This window comes from Eubalaena glacialis, chromosome 2 (genome assembly GCF_028564815.1).
Source record: "Eubalaena glacialis isolate mEubGla1 chromosome 2, mEubGla1.1.hap2.+ XY, whole genome shotgun sequence".
NCBI classification, from domain to species: domain Eukaryota; kingdom Metazoa; phylum Chordata; class Mammalia; order Artiodactyla; family Balaenidae; genus Eubalaena; species Eubalaena glacialis.
Window position 1 is genome coordinate 115,671,135 of NC_083717.1, and position 27,480 is coordinate 115,698,614.

Below are 27,480 nucleotides of genomic sequence, written 5' to 3' on the forward strand. Positions count from 1 at the left end.
TTATCCTCTTCTAGACCAAGCTCTCCCTAACCAGGATGTCCAGAATTCCCTGCTCATGAAGCTCTGAGCCTACTTCCAGGGCCTGCTTGGGCTTTTGCTCCTCTCTGTACAATTAGGGGCAGACCGTATTGCCCAAAGTGTAGTTAAGAGGTAGTTGTTTGTATAGTTTGTGTTTGGAGTTATGGACAGAACTTGAATATGTAGGGTATAGTCTGCACACTTATACACAAGTTTCTTTGAGGTCAGTATGAACAGAAGGGTAGGTGGCCCACTTAGGGGGGATTTGTGAAAATAACCATTTGTGCATTCACCTCAGGCTCACAAATATTAGAGATGGGCCTGTTTGTGGGATACACTATCCTGCAAAGAGAGGCATACAGAGGTCAAGGAGAGTGGCTCTTCAAAGATTCTGTGAGTTATTTGTGGCTACATAGACAGACTCACTAACCGGTATGAGTGGGCAACAGAAAGAGAATGGGGAAGCTACAGACTTTTCACCTTTGGCTCTTGCTAGATGCAAGTTATGGACACAAAGGTAATTTATAATTTCTTACTGGTCTTCATTTTGCCAAACTAGAGTTATGATCTTGTAGGCACAAAGTGTGATATTATATTAATAGTAATGACAATAGATTATTGAACCTAATCTGATTCCTATGTTGACATTATTTCTCTCTATTTGCGTTGGTTCATTTTCCCTCAACTCCCTCCCTCACCAAAATAAAGGTCATTAGGTAAAGCAAAGCAATCTCTTTAGGTTGACCTAGCCAACACTCAATCAACTTGTACATCTGAGACCAGCATTGTAAGAAATGGTCTATTAAAAACCATGTTAATTCCAAACCTCTTTAACAATTTCTCACATCACAGTGTTTCTCAGAATTAGGAGTCAAGATTTTGTAAATTTGATTACAGTACATTATATCTATATGATATTTCAAAAGGACCAAGATGGAAAAGTATGTGGCCTTTAAAATGGTTTTAGTTGTAATTCTAGTCAAGCCAAAAAAATTAGCTTGGGAAAATTCTACCTGGTTTACAAATTAGCTGGATATCATTGAACAAGATATTTACCCTCTTGGGGACTCAATTTCTTTAACTATAAAATGAGGGGGTTGGATTAAATGGTCTCTAAATTTCCTTAAAAAAAATCTAAGGTTTTATGGTTCCCTATGATTTTATAAGCAATTATGCCTAGAGCTATTTAGCAGAGAAAATTGCAGAATGTTAAAACCTTTAGGACTTAGCTAAGAAATAAAAAGACCATTCATCGGGAAACGGGGTCAAGTTAGAAAGTAAAGGGTATAGTTGCCTGAGCAACTCTAATTTTAAAAGAAATTATTACAGAGTTAAACACAGGCCTATGCAGGCCAAGGAGAAGAAAAGAAACAAGAGCTCCATCTTTTCCTGTTGTTGTCCTGGAAGAGGAATCATATAATAACTGCTTAACTTTCTGGAACAAGGCGAAGTATAAAAGAAACAAACACACACAATACCCAATTACAAGGTGGCTATAGTTATATCTGCTACAGCTTCTTTCCTAGAGGTTTTTTTTCTTTCCTAGTGTTTTAATCAAGTCTGAAAGTTTGAATGCCAACTCTCCATGGGTACTTCAGTGGCTACCCACAGCAAGCTAATTTTCCCTCCCTCTTTCAGTATCAGAAATCCTCTCCAAAGTCCTAAAAGCATGATTCTATGCTGAAGTTGGTATTGAAAGTTGGCGTCAAGCCCCCAAATCCTGTTAGTGATAATACGAGGAAGTAAGACATTCAACTCTTTTGTGAAACTAAATCATAATACATCAGACAAGAATATAAAACTACTTGGTCAGAGTGCTCAGCCCAAGGCTACAGTCAACTACGCCAGAGAATACAGAGGCCCCCAGAAGGAGGGGCCCTTTCATTCTGTACCTTCCTGCTAAAGACGAAGTAAAACACTACACAGTTTGCCTTGGAAGTCTAACCATATTAAGAGAAACAAATCTCATACCTGACTTCGCATGCTTTGAAATTGATCAAAATGCAGGATATTGCAGGGGCAGGATGAAAAGAAGAGTAACAAAAGACTTGTAAAATCTCAGATCTGGCTAACCAGCTCTTGATTAAATAAAAATTGTCTGTATTTCTCATAGTTATAATAATAAAATCTGAAACTGTGGGTTATAGGAAATACCTGGAGGTCCAGTGGTTGGGACTCGGTGCTTTCACTGCTGGGGTCCAGGTTCAATCCCTAGTGGGGGAACAAAGATCCTGAAAGCTGCGTGTGTGGCCAAAAAAAAAAACAAAGAAAAAAAGAACAAAGAATGTGAAAATGTGGGTTATAAATATATACCGTCAATGAATTTTCTATCATTTTCTTATGTTCAGAAGGTTATGTTTCCTGACAATCCAATTTGTTTCTGTACTTATGTTTCTGAAATCTGACTTGATTTCTTCTATGATATGTTTTTGCAAATCTCCTCTTCTTGTTAGACTATTTTGTTGAACAAAAAGAATGTGCTAACAACTGTGAGGAAATAGACACCCAGTATCTGTCCATTTTTTAACCTTTTTTTTTAACCTAAAGAAAATATCATTTCTCATTAGAAGTTAGAAATCCAGAACAAACCACTGAAATATAGGGCTTCTGTGAGTACTGAATAGAGAAAGCTCTATAGTGAAGGTCTGATAAGGACGAGAAGGGAGATTCTTCACATGATATTTTGAGCAACTTCAGCTATATTTGAACTTTGGAAAAGTTTCATGAATAGTTGCTCCTTCAGGAGACTTCACAGTGCCTATAACATTGTGTATTTTATCTAACAAATACCTATATAGTGCTTTTTATATGCCAGGCCCTGTAAGTGCTTTATAAATATTAATCTCCGATTTTTCACAACAACCCTACAGAGTAGGCAATATCATCATCATCATCATCACCATCCCTGTTTTAACAGATGAAGAAACTGCAGCACAGAGAAGTTAAGTCATTTGCTCCAGGCCCACAGCTAACGAGTGCGTAAGTCCACGCTCCTAGCCACCACACACTGCTCCTCTCAGAGGAGCTCATTATTTGAGGCAAAGGTGGAAGCAGAGAGTTAGAAAATGTCCTGGGTGCCACAGCCCTTTAGCATGTCACTTCCCCAGTGTGGAAACACCACTTTAACTTCTAGTAACTTCCACCTCTTTAACCTGGAGATTCTTTCTCAGGTTTGTGCCTCTTAGATGTTCTTAAGATAAAAGATATGATGAAGTAAACACCAAAGAAGAATTTTTTAAGAGTAATCTCCAGAATGACCTTGCTTAAAAAACTGAGATTAGTGAGCTAAAGGAGAAAATAGCAAGATATTAATGGTGTCTACTGGATCTAAACCCTCTTAGTCACTTTTATCATTTGCCTAAAATTCAATAAAATGGTTTTTTGTTGCTGTGTTTATAGGTTAATATGAATGACTTCCAAGAGAAGGTTTAAGAAAAAAGAAGTTATCAGTTCCTACAAAATATATACTTTGGCCAAAGACCTTAGAGAGCAAGGTCTTTCAAGTATTTACAACTAAGAAGTAGTACAAGGATGTTAATCTGAAGGATTATTTGTCATAATAAAAACTTTAAAAGAGCTTATTTACCATCAGTTACAGAATGGTTAAATTAAAGAAAATCCTTGCAATAGAACACAAAGCAATCATTAATATTTACATGAAGAAACATGTAACATATCAAGTGAAAAAAGCAAGTTGCAGAACACTCTCATGGTATTATGCCATTTTTGTGGGAAAACAACCCAAGAAACAACATTTGGTTTTGTATGCCTGTAACATATAGGAAGGTTTGGATACAAACCTGAAAAAATAGAACACACCTCTTAAGAGTGGTTACCCCTGGAGAAAGTGTTGAAGGGGGAGGGGGAGGGGCGAAAAGGAGATAAATTTTTATTTTATAGACTTTCACTTGCTTGTGGTAGGTGAGATTCACTAAATGCACATGAATTAAAACACAAGCAAGCATATGGAAACCATTAAACAATTTGAGAAAGATTAAGAAATAATCAATTATAAATAAACTGTGTAATAAGTTTGACAAAGTGAGCCATGATATATCATATAATCACTTTGTGCACCAGTTTTTCCATAATTATGCATAAACTACTGTGTTAGCTTTACTAGACTTTTATTTTGCTTAATGCTATAGATTTTGAGGTTTTATTTTCATTAAAACTTGAAGAGGAAAAAATTATACCTTCCAAAGACTGATAAGTCAATAGTTAATGCACTAGTCTTTTACTTCTATATTTTCTTTTTAGCAACTCAAGTACACATTTATGTGGACCATCACCATATTGCAGACTGACTGGATGGCAGTGTGGTGTGATAAAAACAACACGGCCCAGAGTTAGAAGACCAGTCCAGATTCTATCACAGACTCACTGGGTAATTACTGCCACTTAACGCCTGTGGGTCCCTATTCATTCCTCTTAAGAAGAATATATGATTCAAAAAAGCAAGGGAACAGTATCTCTCTTGGTTGACGAGCAATGAAATATATCTGCAATGCTGGCAAAAGCCTTGTTAAGCAGCTTACTAAGCGGTGCTGAACATGACATCTGAAACTGTTATAGTGTCCTCTTCTGGTCCCCAGCCGGTGTTTCTCTGATTCTTCCATGTTCTGTTCAAGTGTCATCTGTGCAGTTGTGAGTCACTAGAGCCAGCCTTTCACCCCTCCCTGCCTCCCTCCCCTGCTCCTTCTCTACTCTGAGATACGAGAGAAATGCCAAACCCAGGCCATCATATGCTCTGCTGCCCAGGAGAATACAATGCAATCTGTGCATTATAGCCAGAGTGATCTTTGTAAAACACATGCATAACCTTGTCATCCCCTTTAAAAGTCTTTATTATCGATCCCCACCATTTACAACCAAGTCCACACTCTTGGCCTGACATAAAAGCCTCTTTCTGTCATGGCTCCAGTCCACTTTTCCAGCCTCCTCTCCTGCCTTCTAACTCCCCACGTACAAAATCTTCTAGCCATATGGAAATGTCTCCAGTTTACTGTTTGTAGGTATGCTCTTAACAGAAACCCCAGAGACCACAAGCGTTTCAGAATTCACAACTTTTTAGATTTTCAACAGGTAATCCCATGCATAGATAGATAGATAGATAGATAGAGAGATGTCTATGTATATATGTTACATAACACCCCAGATAGTCTAAGGCATCAACTCGTATCAAACACATAAATGTTTCTGCAGCAAACCTAGAATATTCACATTAAGTGTAATAAGGTCACAAATGGCCTCAGTCGCTTGGGGTCTGGTTTTGCCACTGAGCCACTTCCCTTGCCTCCTCCAGATCTATAATCCGCCCTTTTGCACCTGCTCTGTGCCTGGAAAACTGACCTATCTGCGCTTCAGCCCCACACTCCACTGTCCCCAGGTTTCTAATGGGATACAGCCAACGGGGAGCCCAGCAGGCTATCCAGGAGCCTGGGGTGTTTCCCTCTCCTGAAGGACAGTCATCTGGAGGCAGTTGCTCTTCAGGCAGTCTTCTTCCCATGACTCCTTCCTTCTGGCCTCCAAGAACCACTCTCTCCTCTCGTCTCCTAGGGACGTGTGTCTCGGGATCACAGCTCTCCTGTCCCACTATCACATTCCTATCCCTGTGCCAGCACTCCCCCAACACCTTTGAAGGAGTCTCTTTATTAAATCCTCTTTCAACGATCCCAATTTGAGAATACCATCTGTTTCCTGATGGGTCCCTGACAAATGCAGCACGCCAATGAGTTCAGATTGAGTCAGGTTTTCCTGCCTAATGGACTAAGGAAAAGCTTTCAGCTTTTAGAACTTCTTGGATTTCAAAATTACATGTAAGATACTGTGAACCATACAATCTACTATTTCTTTCTTCTGTTTAATATATACTGCTCCTTCTACCTGGAATGCCATTCTCTCCTTGTCCAATTGGCTAACTTCAATTTAGTCTTTAAACACCATGTGAACTTCCAGTGAACTTCAAGAGTGAACTATCCACTGACCAGTCCCCTGTAGACAGCACCTCATCCAATAGTCCTGGACACTTGTAAAGTCCCTGGAACAGCCTTGGAAAACTTATGTGAGTCTGGGACTTGAAGAGAAAACCCCACCCAAGGAAGTGATGGACTCACAAGTACTGTTACTGTTACATAAGTTAAATACACGATGAATGGAAGGCTTAACATTTCTTAATATTGCTGTATGATTCAAGAAACATTGGGGAGTGCAGTCATAAATAACTAAAATTTAGTGGTTTTAAATTTCATTTATTCACCCTCTTGTACCAAAGACTCACAGACAAAGCACAAACAGAAATTTCTGAAAAATACTCATCCTTAGTATGTGCAATGCACTCTGGCATTTTCTAGTCTATTGTAGTCAATATCACTTTTTAAAAATATCAATCACACCCTAGAAATGGGTCATGCAATACACAGTGTGAAAGACACCAAACTAAACAGTATTCATGGACAAATGCTTCCACACTTTGTCAAACAAAGAACCAAAATATTGTAACCATGCTTTAGTTTTTTGCCATTTATACTTTCAGGTTGTTTCCCCCCATTTTCAGTTATTTGCTCTCCTGAGCAGGGGGAGGAATTCCTGTCCTAAAGCTGGATGACATCTGGCTAGAACCACAAGACGTGTGCTGAGACAGAAACCAGAGCAGCGGGCAATCTGGGAGTTGGGGCTGTCTTAGCCAATTTTGAATATTTGGTCACCTTATCTGAGATTACATGTAAGCTCACTTTTTCCAGTCTCTCAGAAGGCAGCTTTTACTGTGTAATTTTAAAAGAATTTTTTTCTGTGTTGTTTAATGATTTGCGTTAATTTTAAACAAGGGTTTATGAACTGTGAGCTAGTGCCAGGAAAATGTGGATCAATTGTTGCTTCCCTAGAGGAAGTAGCAGTGCTTTTAATAATAGATCCTAGTAAAGTATCTATAATTCTTCTACGACTTAAAAGGCAAAGCAAAATATGGATTGGGTAGAAGGATTTTTTTCTTTCTTTTTTGTTTTGGTGTGTATGTAGAAAATATACACACGGTCTGACTAAGAAAAAAAAAATTGTTATAATTAGACTCTTGTTTGCATCAAGCCAGCATTCATTTAGGTGCCCTTGAAAGAAAAGGAGTTAATTATATGGACACTGTATCATTTAGGATTAACACTGGCTACATGTGACAGAAATCGAAAATAGTGGTGGATAGTAATCTTACCTTAAATAAGATAGTTTTAGCTCTCTTGTAACAGACAAGAAGTAGGAAGTCCAGAACTGGCATGGCTTCAGGATGTCAAAGGACCAGGGTTCTTTTCTGCTACCTACTACTGAGATTCCTGTCAATGCATATAAATTCTAGACAGTTGGAAGGAAAAAGCGAGGAGGAATTACACACACAATGCCCCCTACAGCCCATTAAACAGAATATCATCACAAGGTTATACTTAGCTGCATGGAAGGTAAGGAAATGTAGCCTTTTTAACAGGAGCCCAGCTAACAAAGGAGGAAGATGGCAAAGACAGATATTGGGGAAAACAAGGAGTTTTTCCCACAATTATACACGACCTGAAATTGAGAAAACTTTAGGCTTGATTTCTGCAGGCTTTGCCTCTCCTTCTCAAATAATCAGTCTTCTCCTTCTTCTTTAGTCTACGGTTAAAGGGAATTACAAAGAGCACCAGTAGTTTATATAGCTTAGTTGATTACTTTGCCCCTATATGGCAGAGACTGCCATGCCAGAACAGCGTGTGGATGGCTGGAACTAGAGCCAATCAAACCTAACCACAAGGCTGCGAAACAAGGTCTAGCTAGGAATCAGGAAGAGGGAAATGAATGCTGGGGAAGCAGTCAACAACTATCTTACCACAATGTCTAAGAGGCAGCTCTACGTTAACATGTTCAAATCAAAATTCTTGAGCTCTCTGTCAATTTCCACCTCCAATGCACTACCATCCACCTAGTCATTTAATCCAAAAACCCAAGTGTAATCCTTAAGCCTTTTATTCCCCTCACTCCTCACATCCATCAGGACCAGCTACACAATATGTGGGGCCCAGGGAAAAATGAAAATGCAGGGCCTCTTGTTGAAAAATTATCAAGAATTTCAAGACAGCAACAGCAAAGCATTAAACCAACTGTGGAGTCCTTCTAAGTATGGGGCCTGGTACAACTGCACATGAAGCCAGACCTGCATCCAATATAGATCCATACATTTTGTAAGTTCTACCTCTGTGATAGTTAAGTTTATGTGTCTATTTGACTGGGCCACAGGGTACTCAGACTTTGGTTAAACATTATCCGGGTATGTCTGTGAGGGTGCTTCTGGATGAGATTAACAATTGAATCAGCAGACTGAGTAAAACAGATTGCTCTCCCTAATGCTAGTGGGCCTCGTCCAATCAGTTGAGGGCCTGAATAGAACTAAAAAGAGTAAGAGGGAACTCCTTCTGTCTGACTATTTGACGTGATACATCAGTGTTTTCTTGCCTTTAGACTCAAACTGAAACATTGGCTCTTCTCGGGTCTTGAGTCCGCCAGCTTTCATACTGGAATTTACACTATCAGCTCTCCTGGTTTTCAGGCCTTCAGGCTCAAACTAGAACTGCACCGTCAGCTCTCCTGGGTCTCCAGCTTGCCAACTGCAGATCTTGGGACTTCTCAGCCTCCATAATTACATGAGCCAATTCCTTATAATAAATTTCTTTCTTTTCTCTCTCTATATATACATCCAATCAGTTCTGTTTTTCTAAAGAACCCTAATACAACATCCAAAACGATTCTTAAACTGGTACACCTCTCTCCATCTCCATAACGATATCTCTGTATCTCTGGTTCTGGACTAAATGGTATTGGCCATTTAACAAGTGCACCTGCTTTCACTTTTGCCCCTGCTTCAGTGGTGTTCAATCAGAGAAGCAGAACCAGAAGGATGGATGCACACACACACACACACACACACACACGCATATATAAAACAAATATATAATATATAAAAAATATTTTATATGTAATAAATATTTAAATAAAATAAAACATCATATTTCAAATACAGTATATTTAAATATATAATATATATATTTTATAACTAAATATATTTATATAAATATACTATAATCTTTTTATATAAGTATAAAAACTACAAAATTTATATAAATATATAAAATACACATATATGTAAATACATATATATACATATACACATATACATATGCATATGAATTTGTTATAGGGCTTTGACCTTACAACTGTGGAAGCTGATTAAACAGTGCACGTGCCAGCCCCAGGCTCTGGCACTTAAAGGGATGATGAATATAAAGAGGGAGATGTGAGGATCAACTGGAACCTGTGAGAACAGACTTGAACCTACAAAGATAGACTCGGAATTACTGTCGTTCTCTCACAACCTCTGAGCCTCCAACTTTGATGAGACTATGCGTCCCGCTGGAGAAGCTGATGCCCTTAGTCATGGAGCTAAATAAGATCCTGGCCCAGGGCTGAGCGAGGCTGAAGGAGAAAATCTGGCAGGACTTGTGGGCCAGATGTTGTTCCAGGCCAGTAAGGTGAGCCAGCAGATTACAGCAATGTGGGTGCATTGCAGTGGGGTCTTGTGCCCTGCTCTGACCTTCCAAGTGTAAAAGCAATAGGCTACTGCTTCCTTTCTGCCTTCCAAATGGCATACAAAATGCTCCTTGTGAGGCTCACTACCCCTGAGCCATGCAGGGAAGGGAATTCTGGGAAACATAACTCAGGTTTAGCTAAATTGACACCATACAAATCCTCCCCAACCCTTCACTTAACTACAACATAGCAGCAATAGATATCACTTAAAAATTCAAATCAGACCAGTTTTTCTTCTTAAAGCCTTGCAAATGCTTTCCCCTACATCTAGAATAAAATCCAAACTCTTTACCATAGTTTACAAGGCTGCACAGGATCTGACCCCTACCATTCTCTGAGCTCATTCATTTTGTACCACTTCCTCCTTGAGCACCATTCCTGAGCCTTCTACTTGTTCCTTAAACACATGGAGGTCTTTACCGTCTCCATCTTCACACGGCCTTCTACTGTGTGTCTATGTGTCTCTCTGTGTCCTTTTCTTAAAAGTCTAATCATCACTGGATTTAGGGTTTACCTTAAATCCAGGATGATTTCATATCAAAACAATTCATTATATCTGGAGAGACCCTATTTCCAAATAAAGTCCCATTCACAGTTCCTGGGGTTAGGACTTGAACATGTCTTCTTAGGGGACACAATGCAACTCATTACAGGTCTAATGAAATATTCCTACTATGCCTGCTTCTTCTACTGGGACAGGATCCTTCAGAGAGCTGAACTTGGGACTGACTGTCAGGACCCCTAGTAAATGCTACATGCCACAAGAAATTTAGACATTTTCAGGTAATGCAGAAAGGAGGATTTTTACATTCCCTGAAATTAGAGAAATGACAGTTGGGATGTGGACAATAATTAAAGTTTGCAGGATCCAGAATTAGGAATTTATGTGATCACAAAGCTTCCAATGCATCCCTTGGGGTATGGGTAGCTGACTGCTTAACAATACTTGAAAATGTGGTAAACTGCCTGGATTTGTAAGTCAGATTTTTGACAATGTAACAGCTGGAAGGAGAAATGACCTTTGCGCTTGTGTTAAAACTTAAGCAGCTTTTGCCACAAAGCATTCCACGTTGCTATTAGAAAGCAGTTTGGAAAACTCACGCTTGTTGAAGAAAGTTGCTGTAGGAGGATTTTAAAGCAAAACATCACAGGAGAAGCTCAGAACTTCCTGTGAAAATGTGAGTTATCCTTCCCACTCCTTGCTCTTAAAGAAGTTATTCAAGGGGAGGAAGAGAGGGAACTGTTCAGGGTTAGAAATAAGGGTACAAATCCAGCCGAGCAGAGGGTGGAGCTCAGTCACTCAAGTTCAGATTTCTAACACCAAAGCCCCCTCACTACGGGGTAAGTGACTTCCTTACTTTGGATCAGAGAACATGCTAGAAAAATCCCTGGGCCTTAAACACGAACCATGACTACTGAATTTTTACCTAGCTGGGAAGCCAGTCCTAAACAAGAGATCAGTAATATCTTACATATTTGCCCTTGGAATCTAGCAGCCGCTGGCGACAGTTTTAACATCCACAGCACCACTTAGGGGTGGAGGCTACGAAGAGAAATACCGCCATATGTTCCCACTCTTGTGAAGATGGGTGTTTTTAGGTGGAATGTGCTTGTGAGAAGAACAGTCCTCCAGAAATTAAGATCCAGAAACAGGAGAAAGGTCATAGCATCAAGCTCTCCTGACACCATAAACAAAAAAGCTTGGTAGATACCATAGCTCTGCCCTCCCTCCTTGGTTAGCCTAGACCCTGGTATTATAATAGTTGGAGGGGTCTCCATAGTCAATGACGGTCCAGTGGTCAGCCCTGACTTAAGGGTGAACAAATGTGGTCAAAGTCCTATATTGGGAATCTTGCCTGCTTTTAGGGTAACTCTAGAACCCCAGTGCTACTGAATTTGAACCAACACATAGAGAGTGGGGTAGGATGGTGCTACCTAACTAGACCCAGAGATCCAATAGGTATTATCACCAATGGAGCTTTTGAGAAAATTTCTAGCAACGCTTTAGGAGATTGATACTAGCCTGTGAGTTGGAGGTGGTCCAACTACTTTAAGTAAAATACAGCTGTACTACATTTTACCTTCTGATCCCAAATGACCACTCCCCAACCCCAGCCACTGCCACCCTTCCCTCAGAAGCCATGTAGCAAAATATACAGAGACGGCAAATATTTTTCTCAAGGAAATACATAAGGAGGATAAGGAGGAGAAGATTTTATTCACCAAAAATCCTCTTAGAAATATATGATGAGAAAGAGATTTTATTCACCAAAAGTCCCCTTAGAAAGGGAGAGCGGTCTTTGTTAGAAAAATCCTTTGAAAAACACTAATTCAAAAAGATGTGGGGCTTCCCTGGTGGCGCAGTGGTTGAGAGTCTGCCTGCCAATGCAGGGGACACGGGTTCGAGCCCTGGTCTGGGAAGATCCCACATGCCGCGGAGCGACTAGGCCCGTGAGCCACAAATGCTGAGCGGGCGCGTCTGGAGCCTGTGCTCCGCAACAAGAGAGGCCCGCGCACCACGATGAAGAGTGGCCCCCACTTGCCGCAACGGGAGAGAGCCCTCGCACAGAAACGAAGACCCAACACAGCCATAAATAAATAAATTAAAAAAAAAAAAAAAGTTGTATGCACCCAATGTTCATAGCAGCATTATTTACCATAGCCAAGATATGGAAGCAACCCAAGTGTCCACCAATAGATGAATGGATAAAGAAGATGTGGTATATGTATACAATGGAATATTACCCAGCCATAAAAGAATGAAATTTTGCCATCTGTGACAACATGGATGGACCTAGAGTGTACAAATACTGTATGTTTTCATTTATATGTGGAATCTAAAAAATAAAACAAACAATTATAACAAAACAGAAACAGACTCACAGATACAGAGAACAAACTAGTCATTACCAGAGGTGGCAGTGGTGGAAAGAGGGGCAAAACAGATGAAGGGGATAAGAGGTACAAACTACTAGGTGTAAAATAAGTAAGTTACAAGGATGTAATATACAGCATAGGGAATATAGTCAATATTTTATAATAACTGTGTATGGAGTATAATCTATAAAAATATCAAATTATTATGCTATATACCTGAAACTAATAAAATATTGTAAGTCAACTGTACTTCAATAATAAAAAAAATTCTTTGATAATTGGGAGTAGAAACTGACACCTGAGGGATACAGATTTTGGTGGATTAGTTGCAGGTGACCAGATGGTTTTATTGGTTGCTCCACAGAAGGAGGAAGAGGAGAGAGGAAAGATAAGAGGTGGAATGAAAACAGCAGGTGTAAGCTCTCTGCTAGGCCAATCACTGGGGTCAGGAACAGGCTTTAAGAAGCATTAAAGCTCAATATGGGGGCTTCCCTGGTGGCGCAGTGGCTAAGAATCTGCCTGCCAATGCAGGTTCGAGCCCTGGTCCGGGAAGACCCCATGTGCCACGGGGCAACTAAGCCCGTGCGCCACAACTACTGAGCCCACGTGCCACAACTACTGAAGCCCGTGTGCCTAGAGCTCGTGCTCCGCAACAAGAGAAGCCACCACAATGAGAAGCCTGCGCACCATAACGAAGAGTAGCCCCCGCTCGCTGCAACCAGAGAAAGCCCGCACACAGCAAGGAAGACCCTTTATTTTTGACCCAGCCAAAAATAAAGTAAATAAATTTTTAAAAAACTCAATGGGAAAAATATTTGCAAATAATATGACTGACAAGGGGTTAATATCCTAAATATATAAACAGCTCATACTACTCAATATCAAAAAAACAAACAACCCAGTCAACAAATGGGCAGAAGATCTGAATAGACATTTTTCTGAAGACATACAGATGGCTAATAATGACATGTAAAGATGCTCAACATCACTGATTATTAGAAAAATGCAAATCAAAGCAACAATGAGATATCACTTCACACCTGTCAGAATGGCTATCATCAAAAAGTCTACAAATAATAAATGTTGGAGAGGATGTGGAGAAAAGGGAACCCTCCTACACTGTTGCTGGGAATGTAAATTGGTGCAACCATTATGGAAAACAGTATGGAGGCTCCTCAAAAGACTAAAAAAAGAGAATTAGCATATGATTCAGCAATTCCACTCCTGGGTATATATCTGGAGAAAACCATAATTCAAAAAGATACATGCACCCCAATGTTCATTGCAGCACTATTTACAATAGCCAAGACATGGAAACAACCTAAATGTCCACCAACAGAGGAGTGGATAAAGAAGATGTGGTATATATATACAATGGAATATTACTCAGCCATAAAAAAGAATGAAATAACGCCCTTTGCAGCAACATGAATGGACCGAGAGATTGTCATACTAAGTGAAGTAAGTCAGACAGAGAAAGACAAACATCATATGCTATTTATATATGGAATCTTAAAAAATGGTACAAATGAATTTATTTACAAAAAAGAAATAGAGTTACAGATGTAGAAAACAAACTTATGGTTACCGGGGGGGGGGGAATAAATTGGGAAATTGGGACTGACATATACACCCTACTATATTTAAAATAGAAAAAAAGCTTAGAGAGAGATTCTTGGGGGATACAGAATTTCAGTTTTTAAAAGAAATAAAGAAGGTACTTGGTATTTTTATTTTTTTATATAAAAGCAAAAGAAGAAGAATTGTGTATAATCAAATATCTTCTTTAAAAATACAATTTCTGGCTTTTTCTTAGAGAACACAAATTTAAAGTGAAATAATTTTTAAAGTCCAATACAAAATTAAGAAAACCTACCAAAGTTTTGTGTAAATAGTCAGGCATGCATTCATTCATTAACAAATATCTGCTGTGCATCTGTTACATGCCTGGTACTGCTTTGGACTCTGAGGATGCAGAGGTGACCAAGACAGATCATGTCCTTGACCACATAAATTTTGTAGAGCTTAATGATTTAAAATTTCTTAGAAGAACTATAAAGGCAAATAAAACCAACACCTGAACTAACCGCAACGCAAATTCAAAAAAAAAGAAAAGCTTTGAGAATTGCTAGACTTACCCTTAAAAGTCCAAGATAGTGACTGAGATACAAGCTTGGTCATGGCATACACATCAAAGTCAAGGAGACAGGCACAAGAATCAAATTTATGACAGGAGGACAATTGGGTTGCAAAAATGTCTTCAAACAAATATTCACCATGCTATCCAGTTAAGGTTCTGAAAACCCTGGGTAACACATTCTACCTACAGGAAAAACAAGGTTCAAATTCAAGGTTTTCTAATAGTTAATTAAAAGGAGGCAAGAGAGTAACCACAAGAGAACAGACAGAGAGGGAGGTATTGAAATTAAGATTGAGATTCTGTCTGTCATTGGATAAAAACAAGCAGCCATCACCAAAAAGTGTACAAACAGTAAATGCTGGAGAAGGTGTGGAGAAAAGGGAACCCTCTTACACTGTTGGTGGGAATGTAAATTGGTATAGCCACTATGGAGAACAGTATGGAGGTTCCTTAAAAAACTAAAAATAGAACTACCATATGATCCAGCAATCCCACTCCTGGGCATATATCCAGAGAAAACCATACTTCGAAAAGATACATACACCCCAATGATCATAGCAGCACTATTTACAATAGCCAAGACATGGAAGCAACCCAAGTGCCATGAAAAGATAAATGAATAAAGAAGATGTGGCATATATATATATAAAATATATATACACACACACATATATATATACACACACACATATGTACACACAATGGAATACTAATCAGCCACAAAAAAGAATGAAATTCCACCATTTGCAGCAACATGGATGGACCTAGAGAATATTATGTTACTGAAATAAGTCAGACGGAGAAAGACAAATACTGTATGAAGTCACTTACATGTGGAATCTAGGAAATAATACAAATGAACATATATGCAAAACAGAAATAGACTCACAGATATAGAAAACAAACTAGTGGTTACAAAAGGGGAGAAGAAGAAGGGAGGGGCAAACTAGGGGTATAGGATTAAGAGATACAAACTACTATGTATAAAATAGATAAGCAACAAGAATATATGTATAGCACAGGGAATTCTAGCCATTATCTCGTAATAACTTTTAATGGAGTATAATCTGTAAAAAATACTGAATCACCACGCTATACACTTGAAACTAATATAATATTGTAAATCAACCCTACTTAAATTAAAAAAAAAAACTCAGTTTCAAAATTTCTGTCTTTAAAATATCCCAAAAGGCATGACAGATGCTGAAAGTGTGAACTTTCAAATGCAATTACGTTGAATGCGCTTGGTACTGGTTGACTTGCTCCCAAGGTCCCACATACTTTCAGTTGAAGCCCCATCCCATAGTGACTCCTAAGTCTTCAGTAAAGTATTTAGACACACACACACACACACACACACACACACACACACACACACAACTATGAGTGAGTGTTTTTCTAGAACTTGATGAATAAGTTCTATATTCAATGGTTTGCTAAAAAGGAGATAGCCCTAAAGGTTAAGGACTACAGAGGACAGACACACACTAGGAGCAAGCTGTGAGAACTCACAGGTATCATGAAGACTGTCACATGCCACAGAATTAGATTTTCACCCAAGTTAACCAGATATTCAAGGAGGAGGAAGCCCCCAGATGACAGCATGGCTATTCTAATTTTGCCTCCTCCATTTCATTATCCATATAACTTCTGAGTGAGTTTTCTAAGACACAAATCTAAGCATGCCCTACCTATGATCAAGATTCTTCGATAATTTCCCATTGCCTACTGGATTAAAAAAAAAGAAGAAGAGGGGCTTCCCTGGTGGCGCAGTGGTTGAGAGTCCGCCTGCCCATGCAGGGGACACGGGTTTGATCCCTGGTCCGGGAAGATCCCACATGCCGCGGAGCAACTAAGCCCGTGTGCCACAACTACTGAGCCTGTGCTCTAGAGCCCGTGAGCCACAACTACTGAGCCTGCGCGCCGCAACTACTGAAGCCCGCACGCCTAGAGCCCGTGCTCTGCAATGAGAAGCCACCGCAATGAGAAGCTCACACACTGCAACGAAGAGTAGCCCCCGCTCGCCGCAACTAGAGAAAGCCCACGCACAGCAGCAAAGACCCAACACAGCCAAAAATAAATAAATAAAATAAATAAATTTATAACAACAACAAAAAAAAAGAAGATAAAAACCTTTGCAAAGCATTTAAGGCCTTTCCCAGCTTCTTGCAAAGTGCCTGGTGAGCAGTGGGTTCTCTAAACATGGTGTATGAGCATGGGTCCCTCTTTCTATCAGGCCTCAACTCAAAAATCACAGAACTTCTCTGAAAGGTCACCCCTGGCCATCTACTAGAATGCCAACAAGCCCTCTCCCCCAAATTTTCATAGCCCTCTTCTATACTTATCTTCTCTCCTCAGTTCTTTCAATATCTAACATAATATATACTTTACTTATTTAACTTATTGTCTGTCACCCTCAGTAGGCATATATAAAACATCAACTATAAACATAATCTCTAGGTAGACAGGGATTTTTGACTTTTTAATTTGTCCACTACTATCTCCATTACCTAGAACCGGGCTTGGCACACAGCAAGTGCTTCATAAAATATATGTAGGATGGATGGGTGCATGGATCATTAAAACCTCAACCCAAAAACCAGTTCCACCTGAAGCCTCCAGGAAGATTTAGATATTCCTGCTTCTCTCTCCTTCCCTGTACATAACCTCTCTTATCATATTGCACTTCTTTGTATGTTGAGCTGAAAACTTCATTGAAATCAAGGGCCTCACTTTCATTTGTATGTACTTAGAAGTGACTCCTTTGTGCTTGGTACATGATATGTCATTGAATAAATGAATGATTGATTATATCCTTATTTTAAAGATGAGGAAAATAAGGTTTAAAAAGGTTAAATAACTTTTAAGGACACACACTAGTAAGTTGCAGAGGTAAGATACTAACCCAAATGTATGCCAAGCCATTCCTTTATTTTTCCTTGTCACTACTACCATATCTCCCTACAATGTTCTATCCTGTCCCACATTTTCTATTATTCATATTGTACCTATTACTAAGTCTCTGTGCAAATCAAATCCCACCTATTCAATGAAATCTTCCAGATGACTCTTATTCACAGTAATTTCTCCTTTTTTTTTTACCAGGAAGTTCCTGAGATAGCTCTCAGGGTAAATGGGGGAGGTTATAAGGTAAGGTTTGTGGCCTTGGAGAACAGCTTATCCACTTGTGTTCCTCACTCCATATTCAGGCTCTTGGTGCAAAGGCCTACCTGTTTTGCAGGTAATGCACCCTCCATTGGTCCCCAACCTCAGGTAACAGTCTCTCATGATCTGCATATCTCTCCTAAGGACTTATGTGGCTGGTGATGGATGCAATTGTTTCCTTGGTTTGACTGAGCTGAGCTTCCAAGAGAAGCTGCAGAATGAAGCAACTCTGAATAATCCGCATCCCCATGTGGGATTAGCACTCAGGATACATAAAGCTTTTCCCCTCCTCTCTGTCTCTGTTTCTGTTGAAAGAAAGGGTTTCAACCTTTCCCAAATGTGACTCTTCCAAGGTTGTTTCATGAGAAGCAAAAGCTTATTTCCTATTAGCCATTTCCTCATGTTACCACATGGAAAATAGAGACTTTTCATTGGCCCAACTTCTCCCTTTTTAAATAGAGGCGCATATACCAACATCAGAAATAACAATTTTTGTTGTCAATGGTCCTTGAAAAGTAATGTAAAAAGATACTTACAGTTGAAAAAATATGCTTGTTACTTGTTCTCATTTTCTCATCTCAAGCTGAGACATATACACTCCGAACCTGCAAAAACCACAATAAATTCTTCTCTAATGTCTTCTGTACTTAAAATCTTCAGTACATACCCAAGCATCTTATTCAGTAATAATGTGCCACCCTAGTTTGTAACTGCACTACAACATTTAACCCTTAATTGTGTCTACATAAAATGTTGAGATATCCACAATCTGAGAAGCAGTAGTGAATTAAAACAGCAGGACTACCTGTGTTCAGATCCCACCTCCGTCATTTATCAGCTGTGCGAAGTTAAGTTCCTTAACGTCTCAGTCTCCTTTTCCTCAGTTTAAAATGGTATCCTATCACTTCACAAAGTTGTTATATTTAATTTGAAAATAGTAATTAATAAATGATAGCTATATGGGAGTTTATTATGCACCGGGCACTACGTTGAGCACTTTACATCCATTTCATCTGTCAGAGAAATCTGAAGAAACTCAGAAGCTGAGCACAGGGCTTTGTACATTGTAGACAACTAAAATATACTGAAGGAATGAAGCTCAGAGAAGCTAAGAAGGTCCGGGGCTATCAGGATATTGGTAGAGCTGTGAGTGGAGCCCAGGTATGCCTGACCGCAAAGCCCATGTCCCTGACCCCTGCCCTATATTCTGACAACGTCCAGAGCGCCCAGGACAAGGGCTGGCACAGAAAGGCCCTGATACATGGCGTTTTGTTTACTATGGGCCCTCTGACATTAGAGAGGACTAGAAGAGTGGTCTTTGAACGCGGGCTCACCAGTTTCCAGCAGGGCTTTGAGCCCACTGGTCAGGGCTACGTGGTTTTCCTATCCGAGGACCGAGGTGAGATGGAAAATGCACCCTTCTTCACTCCTCTATTCTCTTCCCCCCACAATTGCAGGGCCGGGTGAGCGGCCCGGGGGACGCACTTCTGGAACCCCTTTTTCCTCTGAGACTCGCAGGCTAGCCGAAGCGACTGCGGCCCTGGGTTGGAGGGAGCCTGTTTCCGGTCGGACCGCGTCCGGCGGCGCTCCCGAGCTCCGCGCCTGCGCACTCAGCCCGTCGCCGCGCCGGCCCTGAGGACGTGTGCACGCTGCCTTCGCGGCTCCTGGGCCTTGAGATGCGCGGCTCGCGGGCCCGTGCCAGCTCCAGGTGCGTGAGGAGGATTTCAAGAACCCAGGTGTGAGGTGGAGCGACCCCCCGGGAAAGGTCGGGCCTGCCTCGGTCCCTCCAAGGTGCCCGGGGACCCAGAACGGGGGCGCCACGACCTGAGCTACTTTGCTTTTCCCACTTCCCCGCCTCCTGACTGCGACTCCTGGGGAGCGGGAGTCTCCGAGAGGAATTGCAAAAAACGATACTTTCCCCTGCAGTGGGTCGTATCACATGTGGCATTTTTCCCCCTCTCTGTGGCCAAAGCAGTTTTCACCCTTTCCTTTCCTTTCCTGGTGTGGGATTTTGCAGTCTCTGGACTCTGGCTCGACTCCTAGGTGCTTACTGGTTGTGGGCAGTTAGGGCGAGGGCCAGTTGTCAGGGTCTGTGTCCTGTGCAATCCCTCTGAGAGGAAGAGGTGAGGGTTCAAGGTCAAGAGAGGGGGCCGGGGGAAGTGGGGCAGAAGAAGCTACAGAGAGGGAAAGGCTGTGATAAATGTCGCCAGAGGTTATTCCGTAACTGAAAGTTCTCTTTCTCTCAGTTCTTGCGTTTCTTGTTCATTTACTTTTGTGATATGCCCACCTCGTTTTAATGGTGTTCGTTAAGACTGGAAAACTAACAGGCTTTCGGCCTTGAAGTATCGTTGGAATTTTTTGAGATCGGTTTTCACAGTTTTACAACGGAGTGTATCTTGCTGTTGTCAGGATAATCTTGGGGTTGACCCATTGAGATTTACCATCTTTTATTTTCACTTTAACATAAGAAAAATTATACGCTGTTGGATTTGTTTTTGAAATATTACTGACAAAAAAAGTCATTTGAGAACACAGAGAAATCAGTAGAAGTGGGATTTGGAGTTCTATCATATTACTGTGCATATGCTTAAGTACACGTGGGACTGCATTTGGAGCTTGGGGATCCCTTAACTGTCACTTATAAATAGCAGATGAGATCACTGCTTGCCACCAGTGATTCTAACAATATAGGGCTTCCAGTAAGTGCTTTCCCACATGGTGTGGACGCAACTGACAATAGTATCCGGTCTTAGTGCTAGTGTTAGTTGATAAGCCATAGTCTCTTTTTGGCCCAGTAACTATAGGTCGTCAATTCCTGTTATAATCAGAAATGGTTGTCATGTGTGTGGTTCTAGTGTGGGATTTTTTTCAAGTGTTCAAAAGAAACTATTAAAGGAAAGAAGAAATGCACAATAGGAGCTGAGGAGCCTGGCTGCAGGCCAGAATCCTATGTGTGATCTTTCAGGCCCGACCATAGACAATTGCGTGGCTTTGTCTGGCTGGCCTCTTCGGGGGAAGCTGCTCTTGCCACACCAGACTTGTGCATGGCCAGTGCACTGCAGTTTTCTGGAGGGAGTTGCAGTCAAGGACTCACCCCTTCCCTCCCACTAGCCATGCTCATACTGTATTGCATTCCTGGCTCAGGTACTTCCATTCTGAGGGCCTTGGCCGAGGTACTTCCCAGGTGCCTCCACCAATACCTCCTTATTGCAAAGGGAGGGAAGGTGGAGGGGGCAGCCTTGACTGAGGTACTTTTCTCCATTTTGACTCAGGACCATTCCATTTGTAGCTCTTCCTTCCTCCTCCCCTGGCCCACAGGTCCATAAAGAGGCAGAAACCTTTTGTTCCAGCCTCCTTTGCAGAGAGGTGATTGTGTGCATTGCATCCACCTAACCCTCACCTAGTGTTGTTCCATTTAATCGACCACTGGGGAACCAGTACTTTTTTAGCCTCTTGCTTGCACTGTCGCAGTAAGTGAATAGACTCGATTATTACTTGCAGTTTGGCTCATTGTCCTAATTGACACCTCAACACCTGATTTTGCCTGACGGGAATTAAATAAATTGCCAAGTTCTTGGCAATTCACTTAATTTTAATTCTCATAACTGCTGCTGTGTTAGCATTTTAAGGGTTTGGAGGCCATTCACCTGTAATTTCTCTAACTCAGTGTTGTGAAAGTGGATAGTAATAGCATCAACAGCTGATTGTTGTTAACGTGGATATCTGGGTTATATGGTGTATTTTATAAATTAATATAGTGGCTTGCAGTCAGATTATTTTAGTTATTTGTGTGACATATTACCTTTGGCCTCTAATTAGATTTTTCTGATAAATATTTTGGGGTTATATGGGTCAGTTGAAGAAAATTAATAATCCTTAGTAATCCTGTCTCATCCTATGGGCCCCAATCTTACTTAATAGATTACGTGGCCACTTTGAATAAAGTGATTGATTTGTTGTAGGTTCCTCTGTCTAGTGTGTAAAGAGATATGCCAGGAACAGGTTTCACAGTTTTTTACCTCTTCCTATAGAAGTTTCACAAAGCAGTATTTATGGTTACCATATGTTATGCAACCTGATATTTTCTACTCTATTAAACAAAAATGCTGATCATGACACACTAAAGTGATTGCACAATCCACTAATGGGTAGTGACATGCAGCTTGAAAAACACTATAATAAAACAACTAGAAGATAATTTGCTCAATAAATGAATTTTTTTTCTGTTCTTAAATCAGATTCCTGAAGAGAACCACAGTGGGTGTGTTTGTGATTTTGTGTTTAAGGTGTCTTTTAGGAAAAAATAGATAATAGCACACAGCATATATGTTGGATATCCACTAAATCATCTGACAAAAGAACACTGAGTTTCTGGTAGATTTATCAACTCTCTGATCTCAACTAGAAGATACAACATTAGAATGAGAGAGCTGGAACAGCTTTTTTTAATCTCTGGCTTCCTTATTTAAGGAAAATGCAGTAGAAGAAGAAGGATGAGAAGAAAACTGGCTTTTCAGTTAGGAGAAGATAGGGTATAAAATGGTTGTGAAAGTTCCTGGTAAGCTTTTGCATGTGTCCTACAGAGGTATATTAGGGAAAGTATCTTTATATTAACTGAGACCAAAATGACCTTTTTATTCTACTGCCTGAAAAGTAAACTACACTCAGACTTTCAATTACTTAGCCGTAGATAAGTATATAAGTAGCCAATGTGTCAACCTCATTGCCTCTGTACTTGTCTTTTAGGACTTCTACAACAAAGTGGAAAGGAGAAATAAAAAGAACTGTACGTTTAGTGTGTTTATCTCTTAGTTAGAAACCCTAAAAATGATACTAAGTAGATAAGGATAAAGTTTTTAAATTTGATTAGTGTTGAGCTAAATAATACCTTACATTTATACATTGCTTCAGTTTTCCAACACATTCAGGTGCATTATCTCCATTGATTCTCACAACTCAATGTGGTAGGCAGGCCAGGAGGCATTTTCCCTGACTCAGAGATAAGGAATCTATATTTCCTTCTTCTTGCCTCCAAGTTCATATGATGGCAGATCCAGGACTAGAATCCAGGTTTTCTGGGACATTTTCTCCCAGTTGTTTATGTTATCTTTGGTGGTCCAAAGAAGTAACTGAGAGTAAATATTGCTAATGATGTGGCTAAGAATTTTGATAACTAAAACATTCCATTCTCAGATCATGTCCAAGGTATGCTATAATTGAATGCAGATATGTCTTATTTTTAGTATTATATTTTATTTCTTACACTCTTTATCTTTCTAGCCCAATTTTTGAAAAATGACAAATCTACTTAATAGTGGACTAGGAAAATTAGAATTAAAAGATCTATTTAATGTTAAGAAATTCAACTCAGTCCCCTTTTAACGTATCATCTCAATTAATTAGAAATATAGCTTAAAATTATATACATTTTTAAGTATTTCTTTTAAAGACTCCTCATTTCTCTGTATGAGTAAAATTAGTTTAATGATTCTAAAGTATCTAAAATGGTTATTAACTTACTTTTAAGCACAGGAAAAGTTGAGGTTCCCTATTGCCTTTAATACCTTTAGCCAAGGAACAGCTTAAATTATTTCTTTTCATATGAATAAGTAATTTTTAATTAATACATTTTTATTTTTAATTTTTAGACATCTGTGGAGTGTAAGAACACCATGGAGCTCATCAGAGTATATCACTGAAGAATATGATGGCTGAAAACAATTTGAAAATGCTAAAGATTCAACAGTGTGTAGTAGCCAACAAACTACCTAGAAACAGGCCATATATTTGCAATATTTGCTTCAAGCATTTTGAAACACCCTCAAAATTAGCTAGGCATTATCTCATTCATACTGGTCAAAAGCCATTTGAATGTGATGTGTGTCATAAAACCTTTAGACAACTAGTTCATCTGGAAAGACATCAACTAACTCATAATCTGCCTTTTAAATGTAGTATTTGTCCACGCCACTTTAAGAATCTGAAGACATTCGTGAAGCACCAACAGCTTCACAATGAAACTTACCAGAATGATGTTAAACAGGTCAGAAGACTGCTGGAGGCCAAGCAAGAAAAGCCAGTGTATGGAATGTATCATGCTCTTACCACAGAGGAGAGATGGGCATTACACCCGTGCTCCAAGTCTGATCCTACACACAGCCCTACAAAGAAAAAAAAGAATATTCACGCGTGTACAATCTGTGGCAAGCTGTTCCCATCACAGTCAAAACTTGATAGGCATGCACTTATTCATACTGGTCAGAGGCCTTTTAAATGTGTCCTGTGCAGTAAATCTTTTCGACAGTCAACTCACTTAAAAATCCACCAACTCACACATTCAGAGGAAAGACCTTTTCAATGTTGTTTTTGTCAAAAAGGATTTAAGATTCAAAGCAAACTTCTGAAGCATAAACAAATCCATGCCAGGAATAAGACTTTTCAGACTCTTTCATTAAAGGTGAAGAGTCCAGAATCAGGCCCCCTGCCTAATAAATTAAATGCAAAGCAGGATAGTTTTGAAAACGGTGATATACGTGAATCTGAGGAGAATAATCAACTTGATGTCCACTCTATTTATATTGTCCCTTTTCAATGTCCAGAGTGTGAAGAATGTTTTGAATCAGAGCAGATTCTCAATGGACATAAGTGTTTTCCTGCCAGAAGTGGCAAAATTCCAAGCAGGCTCAAAAGAAGCTACAACTATAAAACCATTGTTAAAAAAATCTTGGCTAAGCTTAAACGTGCTGGGGGTAAAAAATTAGATAATTTTCGATCTGAGAAAAAAGTATTTAAAAACAGTTTCTTGAAAAATTGTGATCTTATTTCTGGTGAGCAGAGCCCTGAACAAACCCAGAGAACGTTTATGGGTTCTCTTGGCAAGCACGGAACATATAAGACAGTTGGCAATAAAAAGAAGAAAACGTTGACTTTGCCATTTTCTTGGCAAAAGCACTTCCAGAGCCAAAATATGGGAAAAAACGTAAAAGGTATTCTTACACCAGAGAACATGTTAACTATGGATAATTCTGTGAATAATAAAGATGTATCTATCTATGGTTCATCAGGTGAGGAATTCTTTGAAAACTGCGAAGTGCTTCAGTGTGGTTTTTCAGTTACAAATGAAAACATCTATACTGGACATAAGATGTGTCCTTGTGACAAATGTGAGAAAGTGTTTCCTTCCGTATCTAAACTACAAAGACACTATTTAATTCATACTGGACAGAGGCCTTTTGGCTGTAATGTTTGTGGGAAATCTTTTAGACAGTCAGCTCACTTGAAAAGACATAAATTAACTCATATTGATAAGATTCCATATAGAAAATCTCTTTGCCAAGTAGAATTGGAAAATTTGAACAAACTTTTCATTCATCAAGGTGATAATGTTAACTATAGTGCTTCCCAACAATGTCAGACTCTTGGTTTTCAAAAATACGAGGTCTCAGAGTCAGATCAAACATCAGAAATAAAAGTTAAGGCAGAATCAGAGGATTTCATTCTTGGTACCCCCTATAGGAACAGGCAGCCCTGTCTCTCTAGTGCACTTCTGGAATCAGAGCAGAGCCATCATAGTCATTGTTGTAGTTATTCAGGGCGTACTGAGAGGAACGATGGCCTTCTTTACCAATGCAGTGTTTGTTCTAAAAGTTTTAGATCCCCATCTAAGCTGGAAAGACACTATCTAATTCATGCAGGGCAGAAGCCATTCGAATGCTCAGTTTGTGGCAAAACATTCAGACAGGCTCCACACTGGAAGAGACATCAACTTACTCACTTTAAGGAATGACCACAAGAGAAAATGGTTGTCTTAAAGTCAGTTATGTAATTGACAGACCCACTAACACATGTGTGGTCTTTCTGGTGACCTTGCTCTTTAGCCTGTATCACTTACAATGTATTTGTATCAAAAGACCTGCATTAGATTGAATGATTTCGTAGGCGCTTGCTTGTCTGCATAGTCAGAGGTAAGATACATAGAAATGTAATACGTTTTAGGAACAGCCAAATTAATTTTTAGGGGGAAGAACATGATTTGATGCCATAAAGCAGGTATTTGTTTTATTTTAACATATACTTTGGCTGTATTGAAAATGTTGTAAATCCATGATGTGGTACAAATAATTCAGCCTCATTTTTAAAGGAATTATTCCTTAAGACACGCCATCTCCTTTTATATATGCTCAAAAGACTGAGAGGCAAAAATTGGTTTTTGGCCAATACAGATAGCCCCACTATATTATTTCATGTATTTTATACCTATGGTTCAAATTCCATTGCAAAATTTTTTCTTATAAGCTAAAAAATATAAAGGCGATAAAAGTGAAAGTGGATGAGAAAATAATAGCATTATTTTCATTGTTCTTTTCCAAGCTGTTAATATTCTTAGGACTCCGGTAGCTTCCCCCCCTATTCTATAGGTGATTTGAATTGTTTTTTTGCCCAGCCTGCTGTTATCTTTACCCCCAAAATGTAAAAGTAGGAGAGAGGCTAGGATGCACCTCTATACATTTACCATGTTTACTTATCAGGAATAATGTTCTAGTGCCATAATCTTTTTGATGATATGTATGCAGTGTCATCTTTTCAGAGGAATGAATGCAATTCATCTACATGCTTATTAATGATTGATAGCAGTAGTTGTAGACTTAAGACTCACCTGTAGATCTGCATCTCCATAAGACTTTTACATTTACCTTAGTAAAACTTTCTTTTAATACCTCTTTGAGTGGTCCTATGACTAAACTAAATATTCTATTAAGTTTGATCAAACAGCAGTGACTAGGTGTAGTTCTAGTTTTTATTCCTGTTTTTTGCAAGATTCTAATGCTAAAGAATGTTATTTTGATCATTAGTAAATTGTTATTTTAATTAGTAAGGTAATCCCATATAGGAATAAGATGCTTATGGAATTGAGAGTATCATTCTAAACAGTACTGTCATGATTTGGGGAATATTTAATCAAACTGTAAAAGGCTTGTAATCACACATTGTCCTTCACATTTGCCATTTTTAATAAAATCTTTAAGAATGACATTTCCTAGCAATAAGAGAAAATAACCATTATCTTTCTAAGGTGAAAAGAACAGGTGGGTATTTATCCTAGCACTCTCAGATATATGTAGTGACAAGCCCTCTACTGAGAATGGATAAAGGAACAATTTTACATTGTACTGTAAGAATTGTCTTTGTGGGGGGGGAGGGGGGAGGAGAAGTCGGTCTGCTTCTTTTACAAGTGAATTTTGAGAAACTTGGGTTTAATTCATAGAAATTAAACTTAACAGTACAGATAAAAGCCCAGCGATGTACAAATATGCAGGAGAATCGTGTTTTAAAGAATAATTTCTCATGTTTCCGTGAGTTGTGTTCCTCCAGTGCTAGCAAGGTGATGTTTTATATAATTTGCTTTACACAAAACTTTTTAAGAACACATCTATTACATAAAAGCAAGGGATAACTAGTTCATGTTTTCCAAGAATAAAGGTTCAAGGGTTTTTTTCTTTAATATGTCTGAAATTATATATTTGGGAATTTTCCTAAGCTATTTATGTAATTTTATTTGAAGTAAATGTCTCATATACTCCTTTCCCAACCCTAACAGGAGAATCCTAACAGTGTTGTGCTTGTATGATTATTAGACTTTATTTGCCTAAGTGATACTACTATACATTTTTTTTTTT

The 27,480-nt window shown here is 39.3% G+C and overlaps 1 protein-coding gene and 1 long non-coding RNA gene across 3 annotated transcripts in view; one reads left to right on the top strand and one right to left on the bottom strand.

Moving 5' to 3' along the window:
* The window catches only part of LOC133085297 (uncharacterized), a 130,790-nt gene extending 111,450 nt beyond the window's left edge, over nt 1-19,340 (bottom strand). Inside the window, exons 1-3 of the long non-coding RNA XR_009699548.1 lie at nt 19,138-19,340; nt 18,340-18,408; nt 2,173-2,256 (exon numbers count right to left, since the gene is read on the bottom strand). This is a non-coding gene — a long non-coding RNA (uncharacterized LOC133085297). The remainder of the gene's footprint in view (nt 1-2,172; nt 2,257-18,339; nt 18,409-19,137) is intronic.
* Nucleotides 19,341-19,425: 85 nt separating this feature from the next.
* On the top strand, nt 19,426-25,801 carry ZNF770 (zinc finger protein 770). 2 transcript variants are annotated; one of them, XM_061182274.1, is made up of 2 exons: nt 19,426-19,511; nt 23,452-25,801. In XM_061182274.1, exon 2 carries the CDS (start codon nt 23,508-23,510, stop codon nt 25,587-25,589), a length of 2,082 nt encoding a protein of 693 aa, XP_061038257.1. In that variant the 5' UTR covers nt 19,426-19,511; nt 23,452-23,507; the 3' UTR covers nt 25,590-25,801. The 2 variants fall into 2 exon arrangements, with proteins under 2 accessions (XP_061038257.1, XP_061038258.1); XM_061182275.1 differs by having other exon boundaries at nt 19,431-19,539.
* Nucleotides 25,802-27,480: the final 1,679 nt, after the last annotated feature.

Coding starts and splice junctions, on each gene's coding strand:
- ZNF770 (XM_061182274.1), top strand. CDS start 23,508: ATGATGGCTGAAAACAATTTGAAAATGCTAAAGATTCAACAGTGTGTA.